At 45.7% G+C, this 12,629-nt stretch overlaps 1 protein-coding gene across 4 annotated transcripts in view; it reads right to left on the minus strand.

Moving 5' to 3' along the window:
* The window catches only part of LOC135056134 (zinc finger protein 664-like), a 34,174-nt gene that overhangs the window by 1,145 nt on the left and 20,400 nt on the right, over window positions 1–12,629 (minus strand). For all 4 annotated transcript variants that reach the window (XM_063960935.1, XM_063960937.1, XM_063960933.1 and 1 more), the window contains exon 3: window positions 11,498–11,575. In XM_063960935.1, coding sequence (XP_063817005.1) covers window positions 11,498–11,575 — 78 coding nt within the window. The remainder of the gene's footprint in view (window positions 1–11,497; window positions 11,576–12,629) is intronic.

A 12,629-nucleotide genomic window follows, 5' to 3' on the forward strand; every position in this document is an offset into this window, starting at 1 on the left:
CTTGGAGCTGGCTTCTAGATTTAAGACCTGCTTATGCAATAAGTGGCTCGGGCTAAGTTCTACTAACAGCTAATTACTGAACCAGAGCAGAACCAGGAAGCCTCTGTGCAGGAATATGACGTTGGCTCCAGCTCAGTGAATATATAACAAAACATGTAATGAGGGAAAGTTGCAGGTGAGCAATAGCTACAGGTCACTTATTCTTACTACAACAATCCTCCTCCTCTGCAGCTGCAGCAAATATAATGGCATATAGCTACCACTGCCGTCATACTCCTACTACTGATATAGATCTTGCTGCTAGAGTATCATTGGGTTTTACTGCTCCCTATTATTAATAAACTATTGTTGGCTTTTTAACAAGTATTACTACTAGAGGCATATTACTGGGAATTACGACTCCGGTGATTGTTACTAGCAAATAAATACGACTTACGATGGGAGGCATTGGATGGGCATAGAAAGAAAAACCTGAAAATAGGCTATAAAAAGGATACAGGCGCCCTTGATACAAATCACTGTTAATAATATGTTCTGCTGCTCTCAAAAAATGGGGGTATTAGCAAACCCCTATATATAAACCATAGAAGAACCAACAGAGCGCAAAACAACCTTATGTTAATATAAATTTATTAGAATTTCTGGTATAAAATCTGTTGTTAATAGTTAGAAAAAAAAAAACCCAAAAAAAAAAACCATTTGACATTAGAACAACCAGCAAAATGTAGCTCTTGGGAATAAACTGTTATATTAGACTAAATACTGTAACATATAAATCTAGGTTAACAAACAGCAGATCTATGGGGTTTGGGTTTATCATGTGGTTAATTATATTTGTAATTCCTACCATGCAGAATGTCCACAGATGGTTGTAGAGTGCGAAGATTGTAACCTCATGATATAGATCTCTGTTTAATTGTATTATTATTTTTAACTTTTTTTTCTAATGTAGTGGTTTTTCTCCATTTGATACCATTCGGAATATTAATTCGCTATATGAACGGAGTTTTTGAGTCGAATAAGTGGATAATTAATATTGTGCTCCGTTTGTTGGAATTAGGAGTTCTGATTCTAGATGTGTTATAATATTGCCCTCTAAAATAGAATTTTAATACCTACAGGTAAATCCTTTTCTCGTAGTCCGTAGGGGATGCTGGGGATGCTTCAAGAACCATGGGGTATAGACCGGATCCGCAGGAGACATGGGCACACTATAAGACTTTGAATGGGTGTGAACTGGCTCCTCCCTCTATGCCCCTCCCCCAGTCTCCAGTTATAGGAACTGTGCCCAGGGAGACGGACATTTCGAGGAAAAGGATTTATTTAATTATATTAAACTAAGGTGAGATACATACCAGCTCACACCACTGACACGCCGTACAACATGGCATTCAACAACAACGCATGCAACGGCATGACCAATAACAGTCACAGATTGACTGAACTCAACGCAACATGAGCGTAACTATAACCAAACTGCAGGTACAGCCCACACTGGGACGGGCGCCCAGCATCCTCTACGGACTAAGAGAAAAGGATTTACCGGTAGGTATTAAAATCCTATTTTCTCATACGTCCTAGAGGATGCTGGGGATGCTTCAAGAACCATGGGGTTTATACCAAAGCTCTAGAATGGGCGGGAGAGTGCGGATGACTCTGCAGCACCGATTGACCAAACAAGAGGTCCTCCTCAGCCAAGGTATCAAATTTGTAAAACTTTACAAAGGTGTTTGAACCCGACCAAGTAGCAGCTCGGCAAAGTTGCAACGCCGAAACTTCCCGGGCAGCCGCCCAGGATGAGCCCACCTTTCTGGTAGAATGGGCTTTCACCGATTTCGGTAACGGCAATCCTGCCGTAGAATGAGCCTTCTGAATCGTATTACAAATCCAGCGCGCAATAGTCTGCTTAGAAGCAGGAGCCCCAATCTTGTTGGGAGCCCACAGGACAAACAGAGCCTCCTTTTTCCTAATCTGCGCCGTTCTGGCGACATAGATCTTCAAAGCTCTGACCACATCGAGAGACTTTGACTCTGCCAAGGCGTCAGTAGCCACTGGCACCACAATTGGCTGGTTACCATGAAATGATGAAACCACTTTTGGCAGAAATTGCTGACGAGTTCTCAACTCCGCTCTATCAGCATAGAAAATCAAATAGGGGCTTTTGTGAGACAAAACAGCCAACTCAGACACTCGCCTTGCAGACGCCAAGGCCAACAACATGACCACTTTCCAAGTAAGGAATTTTAACTCAACCTTGCGTAAAGGTTCAAACCAATGTGATTGCAAGAATTGCAACACCACATTAAGGTCCCATTGTGCCACTGGTGGGCACAAAGGGAGGTTGGATGTGCAGCACGCCTTTTATGAAGGTCTGAACTTCTGGAAGGGAGACCAATTCTTTTTGAAAAAAAGATCGACAAGGCTGAAATCTGTACTTTAATAGAGCCTAACTTTAGGCCCGCATCCACACCTGCTTGTAGGAAATGGAGCAAACGCCCCAGGTAAAATTCTTCCGTAGGAGCCTTTTTGAATTCACACCAAGACACATATTTTCTCCAAATACGGTGGTAATGCTTTGCAGTTACTTCTTTTCTAGGTTGAAGAAGTGTAGGAATGACTTCACTGGGAATACCCTTTCGGGCTAGGATTTTGCGTTCAACCGCCACGCCGTCAAACGCAGCCGCGGTAAGTCCTGATACACGCACGGCTCCTGTTGTAACAGGTCCTCCCAAAGAGGCCAGGGATCTTCTATGAGCAACTCCTGAAGATCTGAATACCAGGCCCTTTTTGGCCAATCCAGAACAATGTGGATCGCCTGAACCCTTGTTCTTCTTATCATTTTTATCACCTTCGGAATGAGTGGAAATGGAGCGAACACATAGACCGACTGAAACACCCACGGTGTCACTAGGGCGTCCACCGCTATCGCTTGAGGGTCCCTTGACCTGGAACAATATCTCTGAAGTTTCTTATTGAGGTGGGAAGCCATCATGTCCACTTGAGGAACTCCCCAACGACTTGTCACTTCTGCAAAGAACTCTTGATGAAGACCCCACTCTCATGGATGGAGATCGTGTCTGCTGAGGAAGTCTGCTTCCCAGTTGTCCACTCCTGGAATGAAGACTGCTGACAGAGCGCTGGCATGTCTTTCCGCCCAGCGAAGAATCTTCGTGGCCTCAGCCATCGCCGCTCTGCTTTTTGTTCCGCCTTGGCGGTTTATGTACGCCACTGCTGTCACGTTGTCTGACTGAATTAAGACCGGCAGACCTCGAAGAAGATGTTCTGCTTGCAGAATGCCGTTGTAGATGGCTCTTAATTCTAGAATGTTTATGTGTAGACAAGCTTCCAGGCTTGACCACTTTCCCTGAAAGTTTCTTCCCTGTGCGACTGCTCCCCAGCCTCGGAGGCTTGCATTTGTGGTCACCAGGATCCAATCCTGAATCCCGAACCTGCATCCCTGCAGAAGGTGAGAACTGTGCAGCCACCACAGAAGGGAAATTCTGGTCCTGGGAGATAGAATTATTTTTCGGTGCATGTCCAGGTGAGACCCGGACCACTGGTCCAGCAGGTTCCAATGAAACACCCTGGCATGGAACCTGCCATACGGAATGGCCTCATAGGCCGCCACCCTCTTTCCCAGCAACCGAGTGTAGTGAAGAACTGACACCTTTGCCAGTTTCAGAATCTGTTTTACCATGTTCTGTATTTCCAGAGCTTTTTCCACTGGAAGAAAAACTCTTTCTAATTCTGTATCCAGAATCATACCCAGGAACGACAGCCGTGTCTTTGGGTCCAACTGTGATTTTGGCAAACTTAGGAGCCAACCGTGTTGTTGCAGAATCGTCAGTGAAAGGGCAACATTCTTCAACAATTGCTCCTTGGACCTCGCCTTTATGAGGAGATCGTCCAAGTAGGGGATAATTGTGATTTCCTGCTTGCGCAGGAGAACCATAATTTCCGCCATTACTTTGGTGAAAATCCTCGGAGCTGTGGACAGACCAAACGGCGTCTGAAATTGGTAATGACAATCCTGCACAGCAAATCTCAGGTAAGCCTGATGTGTAGGATATATGGGGACATGTAAGTAGGCATCCTTTATATCTACCGACACCATAAAATCCCCCTCCTCCAGACTGGAGATCACTGCTCGGAGAGATTCCATTTTGAATTTGAATTTTTTTAGAAAGAAATTGAGGGATTTTAGGTTCAGAATCGGTCTGACTGAGCCATCCGGCTTCGGGACCACGAACAGGCTCGAATAAAACCCTTCCCCCTGTTGAGACGGGGGTACCGTGACAATCACTTGATTTTGACACAACTTTAGTATCGCAGCGCTTACTATCTCCCTTTCTGGAAGAGAAGCTGGCAAGGCCGATTTGAAAAATCGGTGAGGGGGCACGTCTTGAAACTCTAACTTGTACCCCTGGGTTACTATGTCTACTATCCAAGGATCCAGGTCAGAGTGCACCCAGACCTGACTGAAGAGTTTGAGACATGCCCCCACTGGTGCGGACTCCCGCAACGGAGCCCCAGCGTCATGCAGTGGATTTGGTAGAAGCCGGAGAGGACTTCTGCTCCTGGGAACTTGCCACAGCCTGTGACCTTTATCCCCGTCCTCTCCCCCTCAAAGCAAGGAAGGAGGACCCACGTCCTTTTTTGAACTTATTGGGCCGAAAGGACTGCATCTGATAGTGAGGCGATTTCTTCTGCTGTGCAGGGACATGGAATCCGAGTCCGTGGTGGAAATTTACTAAGCTCCCGATTTTGACCGAGATGGTGTTTTTTCTTCAAAGTGTCATCTCGGGAATTTACTAAACTCAAATCACGGCAGTGATGAGGGCATTCGTATTATTTTGGAACTCAAAGAAAAAAATTACGAATTAATACACCATCGGTCAAATACGCCTGTTATTTGCTAGAACTCGGTAATTTACTAAAAAGTGTAATTCACAAACACTGCCGGCAATAGCCAAACACTGCCGTGAAAAAATACAAATCGTAAAAAAAATGCTAAAATAAAACAGACCTGCTTTTTTTTACCGTGTTCTGATAGGCATGCACGGATCCATGAGATCAGTGCATGTTTATCAGTGGGAAGCGGTCGGAAAGTGTTAAATTTGCTGGGAAAAAAAATGCGTGGGGTCCCCCCTCCTAAGCAAAACCAGCCTCGGGCTCTTTGAGCGGGTCCTGGTTGAAAAAATATGGGGGGGGGGGGGGAATGTCAGGGGTTCCCCCATATTTAATCAACCAGCACCGGGCTCTGCGCCTGGTCCTGGTTCCAAAAATATGGGGGACAAAAAGCGTAGGGGTCCCCCATATTTTTGAAACCAGCACCGGGCTCCACTAGCCAGGTACATAATGCCACAGCCGGGGGACACTTTTATATTGGTCCCTGCGGCCCTGGCATTACACACCCAACTAGTCACCCCTGGCCGGGATACCCTGGAGGAGTAAGAACCCCTTAAATCAAGGGGTCCCCCCCCTCCAGCCACCCAAGGGCCAGTGGTGAAGCCCGAGGCTGTCCCCCCCATCCAAGGGCGGCGGATGGGGGGCTGACAGCCTTTTTGTCAAAATGTGAATATTGTTTTTAGTAGCAGTACTACAAGTCCCAGCAAGCCTCCCCCGCAAGCTGGTACTTGGAGAACCACAAGTACCAGCATGCGGTGGAGAACCGGGCCCGCTGGTACCTGTTGTACTACTACTAAAAAAAATACCCCAATAAAAACAGGGGACACACACCTTGAAAGTATAAGTTTATTACATACATGCACACCTCCAAACATACATACTTACCTATGTTCACACGAGGGTCGGTCCTCTTCTCCATGTAGAATCCATGGGGTACCTGTTGGAAAAATTATACTCACATAATCCAGTGTAGATCGGTCCTCTTCTGTTCTTTGTATAATCCACGTACTTTGCAAAATAAAAAAACGGACACCCGACCACGCACTGAAAGGGGCCCCATGTTTTCACATGGGACCCCTTTCCCCGACTGCCAGGACACCCCCCTGACTCCAGTCTAAGAGGGTTCCTTCAGCCAATCAGGGAGCGCCACGTCGTGGCACCCTCCTGATTGGCTGTGTGCTCCTGTAGTGTCCGTCAGGCAGCACACGGCAGTGATACAATGTAGCGCCTATGCGCTCCATTGTAACCAATGGTGGGAACTTTGCGGTCAGCGGTGAGGTTACTTTCGGTCAACCGCTGACCACAAAATTCCCCCCATTGATTACAATGGAGCGCATAGGCGCTACATTGTATCACTGCCGTGTGCTGCCTGACAGACACTACAGGAGCACACAACCAATCAGGAGGGTACCACGACGTGGCGCTCCCTGATTGGCTGAAGGAACCCTCTTAGACTGGAGTCAGGGGGGTGTCCTGGCAGTCGGGGAAAGGGGTCCCATGTGAAAACATGGGGCCCCTTTCAGTGCGTGGTCGGGTGTCCGTTTTTTTATTTTGCAAAGTACGTGGATTATACAAAGAACAGAAGAGGACCGATCTACACTGGATTATGTGAGTATAATTTTTCCAACAGGTACCCCATGGATTCTACATGGAGAAGAGGACCGACCCTCGTGTGAACATAGGTAAGTATGTATGTTTGGAGGTGTGCATGTATGTAATAAACTTATACTTTCAAGGTGTGTGTCTCCTGTTTTTATTGGGGTATTTTTTTTAGTAGTAGTACAACAGGTACCAACGGGCCCGGTTTTCCACCGCATGCTGGTACTTGTGGTTCTCCAAGTACCAGCTTGCGGGGGAGGCTTGTTGGGACTTGTAGTACTGCTACTAAAAACAATATTCACATTTTGACAAAAAGGCTATCAGCCCCCCATCCGCCGCCCTTGGATGGGGGGGGGGGGGGCAGCCTCGGGCTTCACCCCTGGCCCTTGGGTGGCTGGAGGGGGGGACCCCTTGATTTAAGGGGTTCCCACTCCTCCAGGGTACCCCGGCCAGGGGTGACTAGTTGGGTATGTATTGCCAGGGCCGCAGGGACCAATATAAAAGTGTCCCCCGGCTGTGGCATTATGTACCTGGCTAGTGGAGCCCGGTGCTGGTTTCAAAAATACGGGGGACCCCTACGTTTTTTGTCCCCCGTATTTTTGGAACCAGGACCAGGCGCAGAGCCCGGTGCTGGTTGATTAAATATGGGGGAACCCCTGACATTTTTTCCCCCATATTTTTTCAACCAGGACCGGCTCAAAGAGCCAGAGGCTGGTTTTGCTTAGGAGGGGGGACCCCACGCATTTTTTTTATTTTTTTTTAACAATGTTCTTTTTTTTTTACGAAAGGTGCACAATGAAGCCCAGCACGGATCTCACAGATCCGGACGAGATTTATTGTGTTAATGTCGGCAGTGTTTTACAATTCACTCCCGTAAAACACTGGCAAAAAATACGAATGACATCGACATCGGAAAATTCGAAAATGCAGAATACGACAGCTTAGTAAATTAGTCGTAATTAATTCAAAAAGTTGCAAGTTTACACTTTCAATGTCATTCGTGTTTGAACTTTAACCTCATTCGGAAAAATACGATTTTTAGTAAATATACCCCTGTGTCGGTATCTGCTATCTGGGTAAATGCACGTTTCTGTGACCCCGAAGGGGTCTGGGCCTATGACAAAGCATCTTCCATGGATTTCCTCCATGTTTGGTTCTTAGACTCAGATTTATCAAATCTCTTAGTCAACTTAGTCACGTTTGCGTTTAAAACACTCAACATATTCACCCAATCATCCGTCGGCAGTGCCGACACGGTCACTCTCACATTTTCTGTCCCCACTCCAGCCTCCTCCTGGGAAGAGCATTCAGCCTCAGACATTTCGACACACACGTACCGACACGCACAACCACACTGGGGCTATAGGAGACAGACCCACAATAAAGCCTGCAAGAGGGACACAGAGAGTGTTCTGCCAGCTCACACCCAGCGCCTATCCCGGTACTGAGGCCAGTAAAATGACTGCCCAGACCTGTTAGCGCTTTATATATATACAAATCAGCACCAAATTATTTGTGCCCCCCCCCCCCCGTTTTGCACCCTGTTACTTATACAGCAGTGTGGAGGGGTGGTATTCATGTGACCGCCGGTCTACTGACTGACAGTCACATGACCTTCTCCACCATCCCGCCGGGCTCAGTATCCCGATGGTCGGCATGCCAACCAACAGCGACTATTTCCATAGAGTGGGAATAGAACCCGCGGCGACCGCAGGTCGCCACCGAGCCCGCAGCGTGGCGAGCGCAGCTAGCCCGCAAGGGGCTTGCTGCACTCGCCCCTACCCGCCGGGATCCCAGCGTCGGTAAGCTGAACGGCGGTCAGGAGACCGCCGGTCAGCCATACTACACCCGTGTGGAGGACAGGGCTAGCGTCTCTGCAACTTCTTAGGAGAGGAAATGGCGCTGGTCAGAGCTTTGTGGGCTAAGCCCCGCCCACTACATGGCGCGCATCAGTCCCGCTTAAAAATATGTTTATACTGGCGGGGGTCCCTTAACTAGTGCCCGGGGCACTGTTATAACTCATGCCAGTCTGATTTGAGGTATTCATGCTGCCCAGGGTGCCCCCCCTGCGCCCTGACCCTGCAGTGCTGTGTTATGTGTGGGAGCATGGCGCACAGCGCGGCCGCTGCGTGGCACCTCTTCTGCAATCACTGAAGTCTTCTGATCTTCTCATACTCACCCGGCTTCTATCTTCTGGCTTTGTGAGGGGGGTGACGGCGCGGCTCCGGGAACAAGCAACTAGGCGTACCGTAGTGATCGAACCCTCTGGAGCTAATGGTGTCCATGAACTCTTAAGAAGTAGGTCTGCTTCTCTCCCCTCACTCCCACGATGCAGGGAGCCTGTAGCCAGCAGGTCTCCCTGAAAATAACAAACCTAATAAAGTCTTTTTCAGAGAAACTCTGGAGAACTCCTCAGTGTGCATCCAGTCTCACTGGGCACAAAATCTAACTGGAGTCTGGGGGAGGGGCAGAGGGAGGAGCCAGTTCACACCCATTCAAAGTCTTATAGTGTGCCCATGTCTCCTGCGGAGACACCCCATGGTTCTTGAAGCATCCCCAGCATCCTCTAGGACGTATGAGAAATTATTAATGTATTGTAGGATAACATTAAAATATACCTCTATTAAGAATGTACAGTATTTCGAATTTAGTAAATTATCGATTTTGATAATGTACGCGATTGCTACAGGCAACGTACAACTTTGAGTTGTGGTCGTTTAATGAATTGTTCTCTATACGGTGGTTTACTCATAAATGTTAGAAATATTAGGAGCTTTAGTGGATTTGATACTGCTGTCTTCTCTAATGTATTATTTAAACAATATGGGAATATATATGTGTGTGTGTTTTGTAAACATTTTTGTATAATTAATTTCTTTTAATTTGAATTTTTAACCTAATTTTTCATTCATTAATTTTTTTACATTTATTTATATAAATTTATCAATATGAGCTACATCCATATGTAGATATTCTTTTTTTATTTTATCTGCCCCACATTATTTATTGTTTGGTATATTTTATTGTGGAAAGGTTGTAAATTGAAATGTTTTTCTGTTTTATGGCCACACACCTTTGAGACTATCAAGTCTTAATAAATGTAGACGCTGGTGCTTTGAATCACTGGGATAATTAACCCCCTGTCCCTATAAAAGTGAATACCGGACAGGAAACCATCACATTGTTCCTCTGAAGAGACGACCATGTTCTGTCGGTTGAGAAACGCGTCATGCTGGACACGGGGATACAATCCTCCTTTTTATTTACACCCATTTGAATACCAGCTACTATTGAGTGGTTTGAGCAGTTTCCTATGGAGCCACCTGCATTGGCATTTTCGAGACGGAGATCAAGGTAACACAGGATCATCAAATACCGCTAAGTAACCACAGCACTGTGCTAATTAATCATCACCATCTGAGCCGCCTGCACTGGTTCTGCTATACGGAGACCGCGGCTCTACCAGTTACTGACAGTGACGGATACGGATGTAAACTCAAGTCCCATTCCGAGCCGTCTGCTCTGATCTCCAATCTACGGAGTTAGCGGCTCCCCGGGACGTCTTGTGCTAACAGCTTTTGCTTCACCACTCTGAGTACGGATGGAGCAGTCTTATAGATATCCTAGGCGGCTCCAGTCAATTCCATTGGGAGCTACATGTTATTTCCCTAATAAGGGAGTTTTCATTTGCTGACAAGCATTTGTGACGGTTTTTAATCTTTTTTAAGGTATATGAAATCACCTAAGGAACGGTACCTATACAACAATTAAGATAGGTCTGTGGAGACTTAATTGGATATATAAACTCTATTAGGCTATTTAATGCACAGTTAAACATCTTACTGTGAATGATAATTTATATGTTACAGTATTTAGTCTAATATAATAGTTTATTCCCAAGAGCTACATTTTGCTGGTTGTTCTGTCAAATGGTGTTTTGATTTTCTAACTATTAACAACAGATTTTGTACCAGAAATTCTAATAAATTTATATTAACATAAGGTTGTTTTGCACTCTCTATTGGTTCTTCTAGGGCATAGAAAGAAGCAATGCTAAATAGGTCAGTGTTGTAATAGTAAGATAACGTAAAACTCAGAATTGCACTCTTTCAGCTGACATCATAAGCATGTAGGGCAGTACAGATGGTGTAATGGTTAGCATTACTGCCTCACAGCACTGAGGTCATGGGTTTGATTCCCATCATGGCCCTAACTGTGTGGTGTTTGTAAATTCTCCCTGTACTGGCGTGGGTTTCCTTCGGGTACTCCGATCTCCTCCCACAATCCAAAAATATACTGGTAGGTTAACTGGCATGAATGCGCGTGTACCTGTGGTAGGGAATCTAGACTGTAAGCTCCACTGGGGCAGGGACTGCTGAGAATGGCCAAATATTCTCTCTGTAAAGCGCTGCGGAATATGTGTGCGCTATATAAATAACTGGTAATAAATATAAAAGGGAAGATGCCAACATTGCCAGGCACTGGTTTCCTGAACTCAGGATAAAGAAAACATTTGCAGCCAGTGAAACTGATCCTAACCAGGCAAAGCTGATAGTACAGCGAAGGTATTATTATTTGTTAGGCACAAGTTTCTGGCTCTTTAGTTACTTTGTAATTGGTGTGTAAACATCGATTTCGATACATTATACCATTCTTGTGCTGTATAGGTTTGTTTTATTGGTTTGTTATTGTGTATCAGAAAGCGCTGATCTGTGTTTTATGTACACAACTGCTGTTATATTAATGATGCATATCACGAGTGGTAATACTGCAGGATTTTGTTGGAATCTTTTACACTTCGCCACAGGCAGCAGGAAAACCACAAATGCCCATAGATGAAACTCCTGTGTTTGGCCTGTCACTTACTAAACATGTCAGACTGTTTAGTAAGTGAGCCAAGTGACCAAGCTGCATAAGAATGGTTTTTATAAGGTTAAAATGAGACACAATAGTAAAATCATGGCACTTCCCTAGTTCTGAACACATTTACCTGTTGAATTATCCGTTTCCATACTGACGGGAGAGTCAAAGTCTCGGTTTTCTCTCACAGTTTCTTCATACCCAACATCTAGGACAATTATGACAGAACAGGGAAGCCTCACATTATTAAGAAAGTGGGTACAAAATACGTATCATAACCTGGACTAGTAGTAAAGACATACATAAGAAGTACATGCTTCCTCTACATATAATAGTACAGAAAAGAAAATGCAACAGTCAGAATCCAATGACATGATGATGTTTAATTCCATCTTGTTCAAATATAAACATTGCAGATTTGATAGTAGATATACATAATGGGCGATATTCAATTGTTATATCATTCCTGATCTCCCATCGAACGCGGGGAGATATTCAATTGATCTTTGTTATCGCGCCCATAGAGGTCGGGTTTAGCCGCGAAAAGCGTCTAAACTCGACCACACGAATGGGTGCAATGCGAAAAGTCCTATTTGGGCGCCCAATGGGTCGCTTTTCACACATTTCCGCTCGCAACCCCCGGGGGAGGGGGTGTGAACTGAAATGCCTGCAACAATCGTGCCCGAACGGGGCAACAATTGAATTGCTCTCTTGGGACCCATCTAGTGGCTTCTGGCGCAAATAACAATTGAATATCGCCCAACATGTCCTGGCAATGACCTACCTAGACGCTGATGATCAAACACTGAAAACCCATACATTTCACTGTCTTAACTACCTTCTGTACTACTTAGAGATTGTATAGCTGGCTTTTTAACGGAGGTCATACCAGAAACTATGCATAGAAAATAAGAATTTACTTACCGATAATTCTATTTCTCGTAGTCCGTAGTGGATGCTGGGAACTCCGTAAGGACCATGGGGAATAGCGGCTCCGCAGGAGACTGGGCACAAAAGTAAAGCTTTAGGACTACCTGGTGTGCACTGGCTCCTCCCCTATGACCCTCCTCCAAGCCTCAGTTAGGATACTGTGCCCGGACGAGCGTACACAATAAGGAAGGATTTTGAATCCCGGGTAAGACTCATACCAGCCACACCAATCACACCGTACAACCTGTGATCTGAACCCAGTTAACAGCATGATAACAGAGGAGCCTCTGAAAAGATGGCTCACAACAATAATAACCCGATTTTTGTAACAA

The sequence above is a fragment of the Pseudophryne corroboree genome, chromosome 3, assembly GCF_028390025.1.
Source record: "Pseudophryne corroboree isolate aPseCor3 chromosome 3, aPseCor3.hap2, whole genome shotgun sequence".
Taxonomy (NCBI): Eukaryota; Metazoa; Chordata; class Amphibia; order Anura; family Myobatrachidae; genus Pseudophryne; species Pseudophryne corroboree.